Below are 20,853 nucleotides of genomic sequence, written 5' to 3'. Positions count from 1 at the left end.
GATAGAGCTTTTATTTCTTTTGTTTTGAGCACAGTGCAGGTCCCATTGTATGTACCTGATATCTATTTGCTGGCTAGTAGGTTTTTAGCCAGACCAGTGGGCTTACAAGGAGGCTATGACTTAGAACGGTGGTCAGCAAACTATGACCCACAGTCTAAATTTGGCTCCCTGCCTGTTTTTGTAAATAAAGATTTATTGGAACATAGCCATGCCCATTTGTTTTTTATGTGTTATCTATGGCTGCTTTTACATATGTTGGCTGGGTTGGGTAGTTCTGACCAAAGCTGTATGGCTGGCAAAGCCTGAAACACTGTGCTGTGATCCAACCCTTTACAGAAAACATATGTTGACCTGTGACTTAGAAAATGTTAGAGCGCCACAGTGATGATAGCTCTAGTCCAAATGCAGAGTCAGTAACTCACTATGCTGTGATTCTCATCCTCACCACCCTCCCATCCCCTTCCAGATTAACTGCGGAGTTACTGCGCCTGCTTTGTGCCGAACCCCAGGTGAAAGAGCAGGTGAAGCTCTATGAAGGGATACCCGTCCTCCTTAGTCTGCTCCACTCTGACCACCTGAAGCTGCTCTGGAGTGTTGTCTGGATTCTGGTTCAGGTTTGTGAGGACCCTGAGACCAGTGTGGAAATTCGCATTTGGGGAGGCATCAAGCAGCTTCTTCATATTTTACGAGGGTGAGTCAGAGGGGGCTGTGGCCGACTGCCTTAGTCACTGAAGGTTGGGGATTCTGCCATACAATGGCAGATTTGGTACATGATCAGCTTGCTTCCTCCTGCTCTTTGGTCCTTTGTGTTATGGAGAATCATTTATACTTGTCACAAACATACTTGAAATCATTATCAGGGGCATTCATCTTTTAAGTTTCTTGGGAGCCCTGAAATATCTATCTTTGCATCACCGGCTTCCATGATAGTGCCGGGAATAGAGAAGGCCATCAGTCTGCAAATGTAGATTGAATGAGATCCAACAACCACAAGAAAACACTTATATTACCACCTTTTTCTTGACAACACTCTATGCGTATTATAATCCCAACAAGTATAATAATTTTACTTGTAATTTTACTTTAAATTTACTATTTTGCTAAAATGTCTGCATTTGCATATATGGCACTCATCTACAAAGAGAAAGCAAAACCTGCAATTAAAGAACAGATGTATAATCCTTAGTTAAAATGGGAGAAAATATTGTTGATCAAACGATTGTCATGTTACTGACCCTGGTCCAGTTGCTCTTCTTTCCTCTCTAAATCTTCATTGCAGTGCTCTTAAGGTGGGTTAACACGTTATCATCTCTCTTTTAAAAGTAGATATGAGGAATTCTTAATCTCAAGAAACAAACTGAGGGTTGCTGGAATGGTGGGGGGTGGGAGGGATGGGGTGGCTGGGTGATAGACATTGGGGAGGGTATGTGCTATGGTGAGCGCTGTGAATTGTGTAAGACTGTTGAATCACAGACCTGTACCTCTGAAACAAATAATACATTATATGTTAAAAAAAAAAAAGGAAGAAGAAGATAGCAGGAGGGGAAGGATGAAGGGGGGATATCGGAGGGGGAGATGAACCCTGAGAGACTATGGACTTTGAGAAACAAACTGAAGGTTCTAGAGGGGAGGGGGGTGGGGGGATGGGTTAGCCTGGTGATGGGTATTAAAGAGGGCACGTTCTGCATGGAGCACTGGGTGTTATACGCAAACAATGAATCATGGAACACTACATCAAAAACTAATGATGTAATGTATGGTGATTAACATAACATAATAATAATAAAAAAAGAATTCTAGTGACATTCAAAGCCTTGAGTATGGAGAAGGAATGGTTATTAAAATAGTTTCAAATTGAAACTTTCTTGAAGTATGTTGCAGTAAGTATGTATTAGATATATTGAAGCCATGGATAATGACATCTTTTGGTACCATCAGTGGGAAAGTTCTAGTACCTAAAATTATTATAAAGGATAATTCAGCCCTATAGTTACTGAATCAAAGTTGAAAAGGAATATGTCTGGGGTGCCTGGGTGGCTCAGATGGTTAAGCGTCTGCCTTCAGCTCAGGTCATGATCCCAGGGTCCCGGGATTGAGCCCCACATGAGGCTCCCTGCTTGGCAGGGAGCCTGCTTCTCCCTCTCCCTCTACTGTTCCCCCTGCTTGTGCTCTCTTGCTCTCTCTGTCAAATAAATAAATAAAATCTTAAAAAAAAAAAAAAGAAAAGGAATATGTCTGCCTGAAAGGAATCACCCTTGTAATGTGCAGTACCTAAATAAAGCTCTCTCTAATAAAAACAGAGTGACTTATCATTCTTAATATGACCAGATATTATCAAATCAGTGTTATTCAGACTTTGTGCTTGTTATACCTCTAGGTATATTATGGAACTGTATGTTATCGACTTCTATGAGGGTATGTTTCAAAGCATAAGAACAGACTATAGTGATACGGACAATAGCTGTATTAATTATTTCTGTCATTACCAAAACAAAGGAAAAAATATAAGCTATTGATAATCTACTTGCTTTTTTTTAAAGATTTTTATTTTTATTTATTTGAGAGAGAGAGAGAGAGAGCAAGGGGAGGGACAGAGGGAGAAGCAGAGTCCCTGCTGGGCAGGGAACTTGACTCCGGGCTCTGTCCCAGGACCCTGAGATCATGACCTGAGCTGAAGGTAGACGCTTATGTGACTAAGCCACCCGGATGCCCCTACTTGCTTTTGTGAGTATCACATAAAAATCTCAAATACTTTAAAGTATAAACTATAAATCTTTCATTAGTACTGTGGCATAATAAGCTAGCTCCTTGAATATTTAGCAGAAGTTTTTTGTTTTTGTTTTTATTTTTTTTTGCTTGCTTTTTTAGGATGCTGATGGTGATGCTGATGGCAGTGGTCGATACACCTATTCCAACAGCTATGGGTTGCCCTTTTGGAGAAGTTATTTTCTTGATGATAACATTAAGTTCTGTGATGCTTAAGCAGTCCTTCAGAGATAAAACTTACTGTTTTACCACGTAGGATTAAGTTTAATACAAGGCACCAGTTTTCCTCTTTTGCTCAAGATGTAACCATCCTTGAGAGAAATGAGTTCTTTCACATCTAAAGAGTCAGTTGGCCGGTCCATTTCTCTGGTGCAATGTTAGAAAACTCTTTCCTGGGAAAATGATATATGTCAACACTTATTCTATGTTAAATATGTCTCAGCGCTCTGGGAGAATTTATTACCCCAGCTGGGTAAACAATATCTCTCCAGAGCTTGTGCCTACCCCAGGGCTGCCTGGAGCTGGTACAAGGGGTGGAGGTTGCCAGGCCGTCTGCTGGCATGAGTAGGACCAGGGATTATTGTCAAGGCAGTTTCCAGGAAATCTGTTCGTGCCCATTCACCTACAGTCATAAGCTCCAGAACAGTTCCTGAAGGCCTATGGACTCGAGTAGGGGGAGTGATTTCTAAAATTTGAGTTTAACATAATTTGGTTGACAGATAAGATCACCAGTTGTGACTATCCCTAGACCTAGCTCCATTACCTTCCCAAAGCTAACTGAAGGAAGGGCACTAGTGGGCCCAGATGACATGGGAAGGAAGCCAAGGAGACTCCATCTATGTAATATTTAGGCACAAAGAAATCAAGATAGAGCTGTTGCCATAAAAAATAAAGAAATGAAAAAATATAGTAGCTGCATTAAACAAAAAAGAACAAAACAGATAAAAGACATGAAGAAGCTATTGTGGAAGGTGCTACCTTGAGTAAACAGAAAACAAGTGCTTTATTTTATCAAAGATATTAAATAGAACATGACATTTATGACCTGAGATTAAAGAAAAGATGCTAAGAGTACAAAAAAGGGAAGGTAGAGATTACAGAGCTAGGAAGAAAGGCAAGGACTGAATAATCCACAGAACTGAGACATTCATCAGAGTACCAGACAGAAACTGGAATTAATACAAGGAAGGGCACACTTGAAAAAATTGCACATAATGCGGAGGAAAAAGACAAAGGAATGAGAACCATTAGAAAGTGAAGGATATGGCTTGCAGAAGATGAGTTTTCAACCTGTGGATAACTGATATCCTAGTGAGAGAATAAAGCAAAAGGATAAAAAAATTCAAAGATAGGGTTGCATAGGGGGCTCAGTCGGTTAAGCCTCTGCCTTCAGCTCAGGTCATGATCTCAGGGTCCTGGGATCGAGCCCCGCATTGAGCCCCAAATCTGGCTCCCCACTCAGCGGGGAGTCTGTTTCTCCCTCTCCCTCAGCTCCTCCCCGCCCCTGACTTGTGTGCCCTTTCTCTCAAACAAATCAATAAAATCTTTTTTAAAAAATTCAAAAATATAAAAGAAGAGATCTTTACCAAAATAAGGAAAGACTAGAATTGCTTGGAAAAAGAAAACTCAGCATGAGGAAGACTGACATATAGTCAGGTGAATTGATAGCAGCAGAATAGAGTTCAAAAACAGAGGTGGGGGAGGAGCAGGGGGCGCTCCTGGCTGGCTCAGTCAGTAGAGCATGCAACTCTTGATCTTGGATTTCTAGCCCCCCACGTTGGGTGTAGAGATTACTTAAAAATAAAGTCTTAAAACAAAACAAAAAAACAAAGGTGGGCATGTGGAGCTGTGGGGAAATGACAGAGTTTTCAATAACTAGTGCTAGAGTTAGTTCAGTAACCAGAGAAAGAAGCAGGAGGGAAGGAAGGCAGGAAGGCAGGAAGGAAGGAAGGGAGGGAGGGAGGGAGAGGGGAAAGGAAGGAAGGGAGGGAGGAAGGAAGAAAAAAAGGAAGGAAAGAAGGGACCCCTGCCTCACACCACACATAGAAATCCACTGTAGGTGGATTGGAAGGTGAAACAATAAAGATAACATAGGAGAAAACTTCATGGCCTGGGGGAGGCAAACATTTCTTAAACAGGACCCAGAAAGCACTGACCATGGGGGAAAAGTGATAAATTGTGCATTCACTTTTCTTTTTCAGAGACAGAAATTTTGTTTCCGATCGTTCTTCCATTGGCAGCCTGTCTAGTGCAAATGCAGCAGGCAGAATCCAGCAGCTTCATTTGTCAGAAAATTTAAGCCCTCGGGAAATACAAGAAAATATTTTTTCTCTTCAAGCAGGTATTTATATCATATTATTATGTTTTGCTATTTGATACTGTTTAGCATAGGTTTTATTATGTTCTGTGATGATGATAATAATTTGTTATTCTCTGTTATGTATGATAATATGAAGTAGGCACAATTAGTAAGTGTAAAAACTGTGAAGTTAAATCCATGTAAGTGTCTGAAACCTCCCGGGACTTGTGTTGGGCCTGCAGGTTAGTGATACCACAGACTTTTCTCTCCCTTTCACATTCTGAACACATTGAGAAATCAGCATAGAAGTCAGGCATAAAGAGAGCAGAATAGTAGCTTCATTACTGGAAAAGCTGGATTAGAGAATTCAGCTTGCTTTGTGGCCAGAATCATGGTTCCTATGTTTTCTAGATCTCAGGGCACCCTCCTTCAGAGAGATTCTACAATGCAGACATCCATTCCCCTGGGAACAAGGGAGTACCTTCCTTACTCCATGTGAGCACCTAAAGAGAGGACAGAGCCTCTCTTGCCACACAAAAGCAGGAGCAGGGATGTATGCCCACGTTTTTGGCAGTTTGGCACAACCCTGAACAAGGTTCACAAAAGGGCACCTGGCCTTTGGGACGAGTGGGGGCTTTGGTGCTGCTGACCAAGGTGGGCGCCCTGCCACAGACACAGGAGAGGGGCAGAGAGGCACTGGGGGCGGCCCGCAGGAGGGCAGGCAGGCAGGAGTATATGAGGATATATGTAATGCCTGAAGCACAGTGCAGGGCCAGCGCAAGGGCCCCATAAAATGGTAGTACCCTTTACAGGTGCTCTGTGCTGTAGAATCCAGCACATTTCTGGTCGGACAAGAAGCAGCTCCGTACAGAACGTCACCAGAAGCTGCCACGGTGACCATGAGGAGGCAGGAAGGGTGGTGCTCAGGGTGTGGGATTTAACAGCTAGCAGACTGCAGTTGGACTTCTGGCCTCTTCCACTTACTAAGTTCTGTGGCCTAGTCTGTCGGTCTCTGTGAACCTCAGTTTTCTCATCAGTAAAACTGGTAGTCATGGTACATCCTCTGATTACAAGGGATACTTTGTGTTTTTTTGTTTAATTTTTTAAAAAAAGATTTTATTTATTTATTTGGCACAGAGAGAGAGAGAGAGAGCGAGAGAGGGAACTCAAACAGGGCGAATGGGAGAGGGAGAAGCAGGCTTCCCTCCAAGCAGGATCCCGATGCAGGGCTCGATCCCGGGACTCTGGGATCATGACCTGAGCCGAAGGCAGACGCTTAACGACTGAGCCACCCAAGCGCCCCGATACTTGGGATCATATATTTAAAGTACTCATGTATCCAACCATTGTAGATGTATTTACTGAGCACCTGCCAAGTGCCAGGCACCTGTTGGGCCCTGGGGATTATAATGAAGCTGCTTCCCGGTACACAGTAAGTGCTCAACAAAAGGCTGTGGAGGGGTGTAGACACACATGAATTACGTGAAGAGCAGAGTTAGACACCACTGCGAGTCAGTTTCCCTCCCCCCAGAGCTGTGTCGCAGGGAAAGGTACTGTGTTTAGAGGAGTGGCTCTGTCACAGAATTCCCTGCGGAGCCCGAGTATTGACGGAGCAGTGTAGAGCGTGGTCAGTGATGACAGACACGATCATCTGGTGGTTTTCTTTACAGCCTGCTGTGCCGCCCTCACCGAGCTGGTGCTCAACGACACCAACGCCCACCAGGTGGTCCAGGTGAGAACGCTGCTCTCCGGGCTCCGGCTGCAGACCACGTCAGCACTCACGGACCCCACCTCAGGCGAACTGTGTAGCCAAAACACAGCTTTTGGGATCCCATGATGTGATTTTAAGATATTTTAATATGTCTTATTTAAGTTCTAGAATTCCATTTTATAGTCTCTTTTATTTTCTAATTTTTTAAACTTTTTTAAAATTAAGATTTTATTTATTTATTTGTCAGAGAGAGAGAGGGAACACAAGCAGGGGAGTGGGAGAGGGAGAAGCAGGCTTCCCGCTGAGCAGGGAGCCCGATGTGGAGCTCGATCCCAGGACTCTGGGATCATGACCTGAGCCAAAGGCAGACGCTTAACCAACTGAGCTACCCAGGCGTCCCTAATTTTTTAAGCTTCTTTAACATTTTATTTTTAAGTAATCTCTATACCCAACATGGGGCTCAAACTCAAAACCCCGAGATCAGGAGTCACGTGCTCTTCCGACTGAGCCAGCTAGGTGTCCCTAGAATTCCATTTTATAGTCTTGTCCTTCTTTTACCTCACTTGGCTTAGAAGGACCAGCCCTGTGGTTAACCTCTGGTGTCTCTTCCCTATACCATGGGTTGAGGATAGTAGTCATTTGAATTAAGAGTATATCAGGTTAGGGGCGCCCAGGTGGCTCAATCGTTAAGTGTCGGCCTTCGGCTCAGGTCATGATCCCAGGGTCCTGGGATGGAGCCCTGCATGGGGCTCCCTGCTCGGTGGGAAGCCTGCTTCTCCCTCTCCCACTCCCCCTGCTTGTGGTCCCTCTCTCACTGTGTCTCCCTGTGAAATAAATAAATAAAATCTTAAAAAAATATTTTTTAAAAAAATTTAAAAAAAGAGTATATCAGGTTATTCAGCTAGAGATGACTGAAACACACACCAACAACGTATTTATTGCCAAGAAACCATTTTCACAAAGCATAATTCATTAATCAATCCACTACATATACAGCAATATATGGAAGTAGCATACAATATATCCAACTTCAACTTCAAAATACATAAATACATAAAATGTCATAAGAGATCAGATCACCAATGATTAAAGGCCCGAGGGGAAGCTCAGCAAATCAGGGGGTAGTGGCAGAGCAGGGCATCTGGACTTGGCCAGGTTGAGGTTCATTTCCTACTATCATTTCCTGGTGGTTCGGCCATTGGAGAAATGACTTAGTCTCTCTAAGATTTGGTTTTGTCATATATAAAGCAGGGAAATTATAGACTAATTCACAGAATAGCTATAAAGACTAAATGCAGAAAGGCAGGTAAAGCTGTTCACAGTTATAAAAGCCCATGTATAGTACAGTTCAGTAAATCAAATATTTGATAATAGAAAAGTAGCAGTAAGTTAGCACTTTTTGTTCATTCTGGTGTGTATATATTAGAGTATCAGAGTAAGTCTAGAAGGATAACTTTCTGGACTTCCATGCATAACTTTCATTTTCTAAATCTATTATTACTCTTATTTCTTTTATTTTTTCTATGTTCTTTTCTACAATAATTTATCTATGTGTATTGTTTAATTACCAAACTGTAAAGGGAGAGATTATATTTCATAGTTAGACATTTAAAATGCAAAGTACAAAGATATTTGGATCCCTTTACTCAGTCCTTTTTTATCCCCTACTCCTTTTTAAAGTATTTAAATGACTTTAAATTGATATGCTTTATTATTTATCATCAGTTGAAATTTTAAGAGTGTGGTTGTAGTCTTTAGTATTACATTGATATATTTACTATCCTCCTGTCTACTTACACAGAGTTCTAAAATTCTATGAACATTTCTTCTCAAATACTAATTTTTCAGATTGTGTAGTTGCTTCATTGTGTTTGTGTGTCTCTTTGGCATTGGCAGTGGTCACAGATAACATGTGCTCTTTATTCTTCCAGGAAAATGGTGTATATACAATAGCAAAATTAATTTTACCAAACAAACAAAAGAATGCAGCAAAAACGAATCTATTACAGGTAATAAGCATGTCCATTGTTCTTCTGTATCGAGTTACTGAAATCTGGGGAAACTTTGAGAATATAAATTCCCTCCCAGTCTCCGTACTGACTGGGAGGAAAAATATCAGGTGCGGGAGGCTGGCATGAAAACAAATGCTGTCAAAACAAAATAAAGGGCTTAACAGTGGTTTCTCTGGGCGCGGGGGGGGGATCAGGTGATTTTATTTATGTATTTCTTTGCTTATCGGTAAGTTCTATTTTTTTTTCAAAACAATGCTTATGTATCAGAAAACTGTAAGAGGAAAATTATATTCCATCTTTAAGAATGGACCACAGTTGGTAACATTTCATCTTTACAAAGGAAAGCCTGTAAAATGGATCTTGGTGGACGAGAAGAGAATCGCCAAGTCGCTAAAGGGGTGTGAGTGGGGCAGCCATGGCTTCTGCTACAGGGTGGAAGAGCATTCCTCACAGAGGGAACACCATGTGCGAAGTGCGAGAGCCAGGCAGCTTAGAGTGTCTTCGGCCGCCCAGAGGAGCTGGGGTGTATGGACGGGGGAGGGAGATGAGGCCTTGCAGGCAAGAGGGGCGCACATTATTGCAGGCTCCTGCGTGCTATTTTAAAGAGTGGGCATCGGGGCCAGTGTCCCTGAAGATACTGGAAAGATAAAATCAGATTGAAAGTAAGCCTTTGCAGGACTTGCAGCTCATTCTTTTCCCCCAAGTCATTTAGAGAGGAAGTAAGAAACCATGTTTACCTCCAATCCAATCGAAGGGCTGTCACCCCTAATGAGAGAGAAAATGAGCAGAAAAGTTTTGGTGGTATCCGTGGGCTGGCAGGCAGAGGTTTTAGAGAGCTACCCATGACAACGTACAGGTGCGGGACTTAATTTCTTTGGTGCACCACAGAGGCATGATGTGATGCCGGACAACAGAAGAAGTCAAACCCACCTTGCAGATGCATTTTGTTAAGCCAGTAGAGGGTTTCTAAAAATTCACATTGAAATGATTTTTGAGGGACGTTTGCATCCTGCCCTTTCTCACTGCCTCCACCACCCTCCACCAGGCTCCGTCATGTCGTTGTGTCATCTGCCTGCTTCCCTGGGCAATTTTATTTGGGACCCTTCGGTATTCAGACCACTAATTTTATGGAATGATTCCAGATCCCAGTTCAGCAGACCCCGATCACCCCCGTGGTGGCCTGTGTACAGGACCGACTGCAGGCTGGGGGCTCTCTGTTTTTTTTCTTGGCACTGCAAAGTCACAGACATTTAGATGTTTATTTTTCTTTAGTAAAGTCTCACAGGCCTCTTTCTGAGTGTTCTCGGGTGTAGTTCTACTGTAGATTGTTCTATTTGGGAAATGCTTAAGACTCTTTACTCAAGAGACCAATTTGTCAAGTCTGAGTCCAGTGTGCCTGTGGCTATTTTTATATGTTATCATTTCGAGTGTTTATTTTCTCATAGAAGCCATATAAATATTGAGGCATACATAGCAAGCTCGAAACAAAATAAACCTTGAGCTCCTGAAAATCTCTGGACATTTGGTTTTCTCAGAGTAGGAATTTTATTTCTGGTCTCTGTGTTCATTTTGTACTTTCTAGAAAGGAATTAATGACAAGTACTGAGTGGAACGAGGTTAACCTCCTAGCATTCTACAACGTAAATGCTTTTTAAAAATATGAGACCTACCCCAGGTATTGATGGTTTTTGTCTTTAGTCATAACCTTTGGCTCCCATGGAGTTCAGCCACTCACAGTAAAGTCACTTTAATGTTTAGTTCATGATAATTTTATCCTTGCAGTGTTTTAATTTGCTGAGCTACCTTTGAGAATCACGCACCCTTTTATTTTCCAGTGTTATGCGTTCAGAGCCTTGAGGTTTCTCTTCAGTATGGAAAGAAACAGACCACTCTTTAAAAGGTATGAGCTTAGAGAAATTTAAGTGACCAGTGATCATGACATTGAACTGTTTTCACATACCTGATTTAGGTGCAAACAGTAAGAGAAGAATGCATCAGTATGCAAAGCATGTGTTTTCAGATTTCTTAGAATCCACAGATAATAAGACTGACTTACCCTGGTGATATCTTAACGCTGAAAGTGAACTAAATGATGAAGAAAGGGAATAAATCACTCTATCAATACAATTCTTAATTACTGTGACTGCTATGGGTTTTAGTTTTCATTTTTTTGGACGTTAACATTTTAAATGGATGACATAAAAATATGTGCTTGTTCTTACGCATTCAGAAATTCCAAAGTTGGTCTAGTCATTTCCTCTGTATCAGTGGAAAAAGAAGTATTTTCAGGGTATTCTTCATAGGGCAGGAGCTCATTTGATGGGGAGGAGGCTAGGTGTTCTTAGGTCAGGAGGCTGTGCTGGTGAGTGTGACAGAAAAATCAGCCCCTTGGGAAGCAAACACTAGTTACCTACGTGTGTGGTCTGCATGCCCCTGGGTTGGCCAGGCTGGCCAAAATCATAGACCCAAGTTCTTACTAGAATTCTATTGATATAAGGCAGAATAGAAATAAGAACTTGAGTTAATATAATGTGTTTTGTTCTGAAGCATTGGAGCATTTTATGTTGCTACTTTATTTACAAATGATGTTTGAATTTGAGGGAAGAAAAGGAAGTAAAGTTATTATAACCTTTTATTTCAAGGCCCTAAACCATCCATTTTTATGGACTTAATGATTTTACTAAGCCCTTGAAACCAGTACCCTGCAAATGATGCATAAATCTCTTCATTTTTTTATTTACCTGTATTTTATTTTCATAAAACATTTAAAAATGGGGTTAGTATTTACCTCCTAGGGTTAATATGAGGACGGAATCAAATGGCGTTTTTGAAAGTGTTCATCACTCCATAAACACCCCATAAACATTCCTTTCCAAAATGCTTAATGCCTGTACCTCCAAATATCTTACAAATAAGGTCTTTGTATAATCTGTGTCATAACATGAGATCTGCCCTCTTAATAAATGTTTAAGTGTACAGCACAGTATTGTCAACTATAAGCACAATGTTGTACACCACATCTCTAAAAACTTTCCTCTCTGGTTGCTTTTCATTATCCCTTAAGACCTGTAGTTCTAGTTCATTTTTGTGAGATAAGCTGGTGAGTACTATTTGCCCCCACTTTGTTGATAACCTAAGGAAGTTGAGTTTATTTAATGTAATTAATCTGTGAGTGAGCTAGATCCCAAAGGGAAGGAATGAGCAACAGTTACCAAGCCCTACATGAAGTGTCTGTGTATGTTTTCCCTGTAGACTTTTCCCCACCGACTTGTTTGAGATCTTCATCGATATAGGACATTATGTTCGTGATATCAGTGCTTATGAAGAATTGGTATCAAAGTTGAATTTGTTAGTGGTAAGCCCTGAGTTTTAATTTGGGTAGGCTGGTATGTGGTCAGGAATGGAAATTATCATAGTGCCCATTTCCTTTTTATTTTTTTGTTTAGGAGGATGAACTGAAGCAAATTGCTGAAAATCTTGAAAGCATTAATCAGAATAAAGCTCCTTCGAAATACATAGGCAACTATGCGATTTTGGATCATCTTGGAAGTGGAGCTTTTGGCTGTGTCTACAAGGTGACTTTGCCCTTGGGGAAAAATATTTCTGATATTCCGAAGCAAACCAGATGTCCCACTTGCACACACCCACGCAACTGGGTTAGAGCCCTCATTATTGAGAAATAGGTACAAATTAGAATGATTGTTTTTGCCCATCAAATAGCTGTCCTGATGTTATCTTATCTCAGCTCTAGAAATTTGTCACTAATCTTTGAAGACAAAAGCCGTTGTTAATGTCTCACAAAAAAATAGTCAAAGAGGCTTGTCCCAGTGCATGAGACTTTCTCCAAATTCATACCAGAGTTTTCTATATTTACCCAGGAAAATCCTACCAAAGAGTGCAGACTGACCCAGGAGATACCAGTTTTTTGAGCTGAGCTTAGTGTACATACAGATAAAAATTTTAAAAATTCTGTTACTTTTGTAGATTATTTAGATTACTTGTTTTAATCATGTGACTTATTAATCGATCTCTTTTTTTTCCTTCTTTCTACCCCCACCCCATTATTATTTATTATTATTATCTTATTTTTTGTTTTTATTTTAGGTTAGAAAGCGTAGTGGTCAAAATCTTTTAGCAATGAAAGAGGTCAATTTACACAACCCAGCATTTGGAAAGGATAAAAAAGATCGAGACAGCAGTGTAAAGAATATTGTTTCTGAATTAACCATAATTAAAGAGCAGGTAAACGTTTTTCTTGTTTATGAAGATATGTTCCTTAACTAAGTGTCATTAAAAGAAAGTAGAGTTCTTGTGCTATTCTTGTCCATGCTGTTTAAGGACTGGTTCTGTTTATAATAATTGATATTGAGGTGATAATATTTTGGTTAGATATTTTTCTGAAGGCTTGACATTGAACCATAGAAAGATTTTCTGAAGTTTATATCAGCGCTTGGGGTGCAGAATGTTTGGGTTTACAGCAGAGTGCCACATATATGGAAACACCCTTCTTTTTTCATTGCAAGCGTATCCATTTCCTTCTCATTATGTTGTAGAATATTTGGTTACTTAGTTACATGCATAAGCATATGACTAAGAGTTCCCTGACTTTTGTCAAGTGGAACCAAGCTGTTAACATTCCTCAAATACAGCTTATTAAATCTAAAAGTAGATTTTCAAGATGGGTTATTATTTATTGGAATGAGTGGAATATTCAGACATAATGTAACAACTCAGTTAACTATCATTATGAAGGTTTGTTTGGGGAGAAAGAATAAACATGTCAGAAGAGAAGTGAGATTGGATTTTGTGATCCAAGAATACATGGGTTTCTTTTTCAGCTTTCCTTATTTATACATTCATTATGGGTACTGTTCATTTGTAACTCCTGTGGAGAGTGACCAGCTTCCCTGCTCTTTATTCTCCATGAGTTAAATTTGCATAGCATCTGTGCTGGGACATAAAGATCACCAAATAAATATGATGATCTTTATTCATCAAAATATATAGTTCTAGCCCAATTCATAAATTGCAGTACGTACTATCATTAATAGCTTATTTTATAGTTGACTTTCATATATAGTAATAGAGTGGACTTGAAGAAGAAGTTACTGTCCACTCCCGCGTAGGATACTCCGATACTCAGCAGTATGCTGTTTCACTGTAGCACAAGGCTAGAGCATGGCTTTTGCTGCAAGCTGATCGAGTATCTTCATTTGAACCCTGATCTGGATATAGTCCTGGCCAGTGAGCTAGGCTTAGAATATGGTTCTGTTGCTTACCTGGTCCTATATTGTTTAAAATCTGCTGGCCACTTGATAGTTGATGAGATAGACCTTGTTTTAGCACGTTTCCTAAGAGAAGAAAGTATCAGGGTGGGGACGTATAAGAGGCATGTGTTTGGACTTAGAGAAAACTCAGAATTGTACAGTTGCACTCTTAAGAGGGGACTGAACCACAGGAAAGGATAATAACATTTAGAGGCCTAAAAGGAGGAGGTGATGGCAGACACAAGTGGCAGAAATGGAACTAGGAAAGGAGAGTGGGTTTGTTAAGAATGAGACTAAGCTGCAGTAAGAAAGAAGCTCCATATCCATTGGCCTAAACAAGAGGCTTGACAATGCAGTGAGCTATGTCTCTTTCATGTGACAATCCTAGAGTGAGTGGACCAAGCTGGTGGTGGTCTCTGTTCCATGCAATCATTTGCAAATGTGGGTTCTCCCTCCCTTACTGCTCTACTACCTCTAGGCCATTGTCTGCATCTGCTTGGTTGAAACTGCCACAGGCACGTTCACATCCAAGGTGAAAAAGGTAGAGCATGGTGGGGGGGTGTTCCCAGTGTTTAGGACTCAGACACAGGAGCACACGTGTTTCCCCTTACAGTCACTTGGTGAGAACTTAGTGACAGTCCCTCTCAGGGCTGCAAGGCAGGCTGAGAGATGTAATCTCTGACTGGGAAGCCATGTTCCACCCGAACTCAACTGCAATGGAGGAATGGGAAGGGAGGTTTTTGGTGGACAGTTATCAGACTCCCCTTCAAAAAGGCAAGAAAAGAGACCAGAAAGAGATGCAAGCCATTTATAAATGTAATGTCAACTATTCTGAGAGAATAAATTTCAATTTGCCTAGAAACTTAAATTATAAATAAGCAACTATAAAAATTTTAGTATTCTTATAGGAAAGGAAAGTTTTGAAAAAGTAGAATTTCTGTGTAATATCCTGAGGTAAATTTAGGCCAAAGAACTGAATACTTCTTACACATGGCAAGGAAAACTTCATTCAAGACTACTGCAATAGGAATTACAACAGGGGAGAGAGATTGAACTCAACTCTGAAGACAACAGCAATAGCTAGTGATTTACAACCAAGAGGCTGGGTGAGGGGGTGCCTAGATGGAAAATTACTCGGAAGGACTTCATTAGCTGTCAAAGATGGGTTGATGAGGAACTTGATTGGATATGAAGAGTGGGGAGATTCTTGCTAACCTGGCTTGGCAGGATCCTTGATAAAACCAGGCAGGCCAAGCATGAAGAAGAGAGCTCCGAGAAGCCTGACTAAAGTTTGGCCAAGAAGGGAGTCCTTGCCAACTGTTATTATAATGTAAATGGAGTTAGTAATGCTTAGATTCTTTCAATTTCATACTAACCATTTTGGAGAACATAGAAAGACACCAAGTGTGAATAGACATAAACAGTATATATGAATATTTAAGTAGCAGGGAGAGGTAAGAGGCAATGGTGTACCTATTCAACATAAATTGCTTCATTGCAGTTTTCTTATCTTTGCAATGTGTGTGTAGTGGTGGGATGGGGAGCGCTAAATGAATTCTTCAGGTAACTTTGAGTTCTACAGTTCTCTGTTTTAGTTAAATTAGGGGATAAAGTACAATCAGTTTTTAATCCTAATTGATAAGGCTATATGGGAGATTGCTATTTTCAGATTAGTTTTGTAGGTAGCAAATAATAAGAGTCATGATAAAAATCTCAAATCTCAATTAGATGATATCTTGAAATGCTTAATTTTATAGATAAATATGAATGCAATAATTTGTGTTGTTTTCAATTATATTCAATTATAGTCCAATTATATTTTCAAGTAATGTAATGTTTGTTATTTATTTTCTTATAGCTCTATCATCCCAATGTTGTGCGCTATTACAAAACATTTCTGGAAAGTAAGTATGAGTTTTCATGATATTTCTAATTAAGGAAAAGTATCTATATTATATATTTCTATATTAGAATGTCACAAAATAAACTTAATTCTTTTCTTTTTTTCCAACTATTTTCTTTATTTGTGGAAGATCTTGTGCATCACTTTTTTTGATCAGTGAAACAGTGATATAATAATCAATGGCCTACAGATAGTTATAAAATACTTAGATTCCGATATGAAAGACACTGCATGAACAAAGCAAAATAGTTATTATAGCTATTTTCTTACATACACACACACAAAACCATAGTAGGATCAGGAGAGCAGCAAACTAAAGGATAATGGCATATTTAAGACAAAATTAAAAATTGTTTTCATTGATTCAGATGACATTTTTCACCCCCCTAATAAATTGGGAGTGGCTACATCTTTGAGATTTATTTTACGTAAAGTTCAGGTAATTACCACAAGGTGGCGGTGGAGCCCTGACTGATTCTGCAGGCAGGCCCTCTTAGGTGTAAGGAGGATGGATTATTGAATCAAAAGGTTGAGATAAAGCCAAACTCAGTCACATGCTTAAAACAATATAGGACCTTTGACCGAAACAATAAAAGTACTGATAAACCTTAATGTGCATCACATACGAAGTTTCAAAGTAAGTCGTTTGGAGGAAGATTTAAAGAAATACAAGGCAATGGTTGGGACTTCCTCATTGCCTCTTTATAAATGCTATTATTAGGCAAACCTATTGTGTACTGTGGCATTTTATGATTTTACCCATCTCCCTTCCCCTAGCTGACTCAGAGGAACCCAGTGCTGAAACTCCAGTAAATCCTGCTCCCTTGATATTAGAATTCTTGATAGTAGAATATATTCTCATAATTTAGTGCATATCCCATTAGAGATGAAGATTGGCTTCTGACTTGCACTACGGAAGTGACACAACTTAGGCTAATTTAAAAACAAAATAAAACTTTTATAACCTGACATCTTCCAAAAAGAATTGGAAGTGGCTTAAAAATACATAAAATATGATAAACATAGATTAGGGAATTAGGGAATTATGGGATTAAGAGTACACTTATTGTGATGAGCACTGAGTACTGTACAGAATTGTTAAATCACTATACTGAACACCTGAAACTAATATAATACAGTATGTTAATTATGCTTCAATCAAAAAAGAAAAAATTAATATAAGAAAGGAAAAAATTAAGCTAGGATTAAGATTAGTATATACACTGAGTATTTCTTGGGATAATAAACAATTGCAAATAATATAAATATCTATCTTTAGGAGAATAAATAACGATCCATCTGTTGTGGAATACTATGCAGCCAGCAGAAAGAATGGCACGGATCTGTGTGTACTGTTAGGTCAGGCTGCTGAATGAAAAAGTATAAGTGGCAGAACATGTATAGTAAATATTTCATTTTTGTAAATATTGTGTACGTACATATTTTATATACATCCAGAACATCACAAAAGATACATATCACATATCATCATTAATAGTTTCATATTGGTTTTGGAGGAGAAAGTAGAATTTACTTTGTTTCTTGACATCCAAAGCAAAGAGATGAATGCAATCAGTTATGAGATTCCTAGTGCCCATAAGGTAAAGCCAGTAGAAGTCCAGCTTTCTCTGCTATAGAGGGGCATGACAGAAATTTCTGCACGGGTTGTTTTCTCAGCTGTGTCATTGCAAGACCATGGCATGATTCCATTGTAAAATTCTGTGAGGTACATCTATGAAACCATCAAACAATAGTTTAAAATGCAATTTTCTGAATTTCTGACATGATTTAAGGGTAAATTTTATTTTATTTTATTTTATTTTTTTTAAAGATTTTATTTATTTATTTGAGAGAGAGAGAGAATGAGAGACAGAGAGCATGAGAGGGAGGAGGGTCAGAGGGAGAAGCAGACTCCCTGCCAAACAGGGAGCCTGATGCGGGACTCGATCCCGGGACTCCAGGATCATGACCTGAGCCGAAGGCAGTCGCTTAACCAACTGAGCTACCCAGGCGCCCTTAAGGGTAAATTTTAAACTACTGATAGGAAAGGTGGGTTTACATGTTCTTCAGGAAATGCTCCATGACTAGGCATCATTTACTTGTTCTCTTTGGCCACTCCCAACTGTTCCCATCTTGGCGTACAGAGAAAATGATAATATTTGCCAGCATAAACTTATGCTAGGAGGTAGTCCATAACCGAAAGGGACTGTTGGTGGGCTCCAGGATCCCCAAGAGGCCCTCATCTCCACTGTCTCCAGGACTGACTGGGTCCATATCTTAGCACGTCTCCAATTCTTTAGTGCTGTGCCCTGCACGCACGTTGGGAAGCTCAGATTCTAATTCATGTTTTTTTCTAAATATATTGAATTTAAATTTCTATTATCTCTTCCTTGTTTTCTTATAGATGATAGGTTGTATATAGTTATGGAGCTTATAGAAGGGGTCCCTCTTGGAGAACATTTCAGTTCTTTAAAGGAAAAACAGCATCATTTTGTTGAAGAAAGACTATGGAAAATATTTATACAGGTACACTTTTGTTTTCATTAATTTTTTTTTTTTTTTTTTTACCAAACAGTAAATTTCTGAGCTGATTTCTTAGAGATGTGTATAGTGGTCATCAGTGGTGGTATGTATATTGGGGGAAATAAAATTTGTTTTTTATTTGCTCTTTCAAGCTGTGCTTAGCTCTCCGGTACTTACACAAGGAGAAGAGGATTGTGCATAGAGATCTGACACCAAACAACATTATGTTGGGGGATAAGGACAAAGTAACAGTTAGTAAGTATAAGAACCTTAAAATTTTTAATTTAGGAATTCCTGAATATTATTCAAGAGCAGAGTTGTTCAATAGAAGTTTCTGCACTCAAGGGAATGTTCTGTATCTGCATTGTCCAATATGTGGCTGTTGGGCACTTGAAATGTGGCTAGTGTGACTGAGGATGTGAATCTTTTTTTTTTTAATTTTTAATTAATATGTAATGTATTATTAGTTTCAGGGGTACAGGTCTGTGTTTCATCAGTCTTACACAATTCACAGTGCTCACCATAGTACATACCCTCCCCAATGTCTATCACCCAGCCACCCCATCCCTCCCACCCCCCTCCATTCTAGCAACCCTCAGTTTGTTTCCTGAGATTAAGAGCCTCTTATGGTTTGCCCCCTTCTCTGGTTTCATCTTGTTTCATTTTTCCTTCCCTTCCCCTATGATCCTCTGTCTAGTTTCTCAAATTCCTCATATCAGTGAGATCATATGATACTTGTCTTTCTCTGATTGATTTATTTCGCTTAGCATAATACCCTCTAGTTCCATCCACATAGTTGCAAATGGCAAGATTTCATTTTTTTGATGGCTGAATAATATTCCATTGTATATATATACCATATCTTCTTTATCCATTCATCTGCTGATGGACATCTATGCTCTTTCCATAGTTTGGCTATTGTGGACATTGCTGCTATAAACATTGGGGTGCATATGCCCCTTCTGATCACTACATTTGTATCTTTGGGGTAAATACCCAGTAGTGCAATTGCTGGGCCATAGGGTAGCTCTGTTTTCAACTCAATTGCATCCAAAACCATAAGAAACCTAGGAATAAATCTAACCAAAGAGGCAAAGAACCTGTACTCATTAAACTATAGAATACTCATGAAAGAAATTGAGGAAGACACAAAGAAATGGAAAAATGTTCCATGCTCATGGATTGGAAGAACAAATATTGTGAAAATGTCTATGCTACTTAGAGCAATCTACAGATTTAATGCAATCCCTATCAAAATACCATCAACTTTTTTCAAAGAAATGGAAAAAATAATCCTAAAATTTGTATGGAACCAGAAAAGACTCCGAATAGCCAGAGGAATGTTGAAAAAGAAAAGCAAAGCTGGTGGCATCACAATTCCGGACTTCCAGCTCTACTACAAAGCTGTAATCATCAAGACAGTTTGGTACTGGCACAAAAACAGACACATAGATCAATGGAACAGAATAGAGAGCCCAGAAATGGACCCTCAGTTCTATGGTCAACTCATCTTCGACAAAGCAGGAAAGAATGTCCAATGGAAAAAAAGACAGTCTCTTCAACAAATGGTGTTGGGAAAATTGGATAGCCACATGCAGAAGAATGAAACTGGACCATTTCCTTACACCACACCCCAAAATACACTCAAAATGGATGAAAGACCTAAATGTGAGACAGGAGTCCATCAAAATCCTAAAGGAGAACACAGGCAGCAACCTTTTCGACCTCAGCCGCAGCAACTTCTTCCTAGAAACATCGCCGAAGGCAAGGGAAGCAAGGGCAAAAATGAACTATTGAGACTTCATCAAGATAAAAAGCTTTTGCACAGCAAAGCAAACAGTCCACAAAACCAAAAGACAACCGACAGAATGGGAGAAGATATTTGCAAATGACATATCAGATAAAGGGCTAGTATCCAAAATCTATAAAGAACTTCTTAAACTCAACACCCAAAGAACAAATGATCCAATCTAGAAATGGGCAGAAGACATGAATAGACATTTCTGCAAAGAAGACATCCAAATGGCCAACAGACACATGAAAAAGTGCTCAACATCGCTCGGCATCAGGAAAATCCAAATCAAAACCTCAATGAGATACCACCTCACACCAGTCAGAATGGCTAAAATTAACAGGTCAGGAAATGACAGATGTTGATGAGGATGCGGAGAAAGGGGACCCTCCTACACTGTTGGTGGGAATCCAAGCTGGTGCAGGCACTCTGGCAAACAGTAGGAGGATGTGAATCTTAAATTCTATCAAATTTTAGTGAAGTAAACATCCCTATGTGACTGGTGGCTACTGTATTGGACAGTCACTAGTGTAGTTCTTCATTGAATTATATTTTGCCCATATGAGAGAATAAAGTACTG

At 39.7% G+C, this 20,853-nt stretch overlaps 1 protein-coding gene across 1 annotated transcript in view; it reads left to right on the top strand.

Moving 5' to 3' along the window:
• Positions 1–20,853, top strand: part of NEK10 (NIMA related kinase 10) — a 226,881-nt gene that overhangs the window by 52,153 nt on the left and 153,875 nt on the right. The window contains exons 12-22 of the mRNA XM_044915799.1: positions 467–691; positions 4,968–5,107; positions 6,736–6,797; positions 8,708–8,785; positions 10,624–10,688; positions 12,041–12,143; positions 12,235–12,363; positions 12,893–13,030; positions 15,914–15,959; positions 18,363–18,484; positions 18,634–18,736. Coding sequence (XP_044771734.1) covers positions 467–691; positions 4,968–5,107; positions 6,736–6,797; positions 8,708–8,785; positions 10,624–10,688; positions 12,041–12,143; positions 12,235–12,363; positions 12,893–13,030; positions 15,914–15,959; positions 18,363–18,484; positions 18,634–18,736 — 1,211 coding nt within the window. The remainder of the gene's footprint in view (positions 1–466; positions 692–4,967; positions 5,108–6,735; positions 6,798–8,707; positions 8,786–10,623; positions 10,689–12,040; positions 12,144–12,234; positions 12,364–12,892; positions 13,031–15,913; positions 15,960–18,362; positions 18,485–18,633; positions 18,737–20,853) is intronic.

Source organism: Neomonachus schauinslandi, chromosome 1 (assembly GCF_002201575.2).
Source record: "Neomonachus schauinslandi chromosome 1, ASM220157v2, whole genome shotgun sequence".
Lineage (NCBI taxonomy): Eukaryota > Metazoa > Chordata > Mammalia > Carnivora > Phocidae > Neomonachus > Neomonachus schauinslandi.
This window is presented reverse-complemented; position numbering and strand designations above follow the sequence as displayed.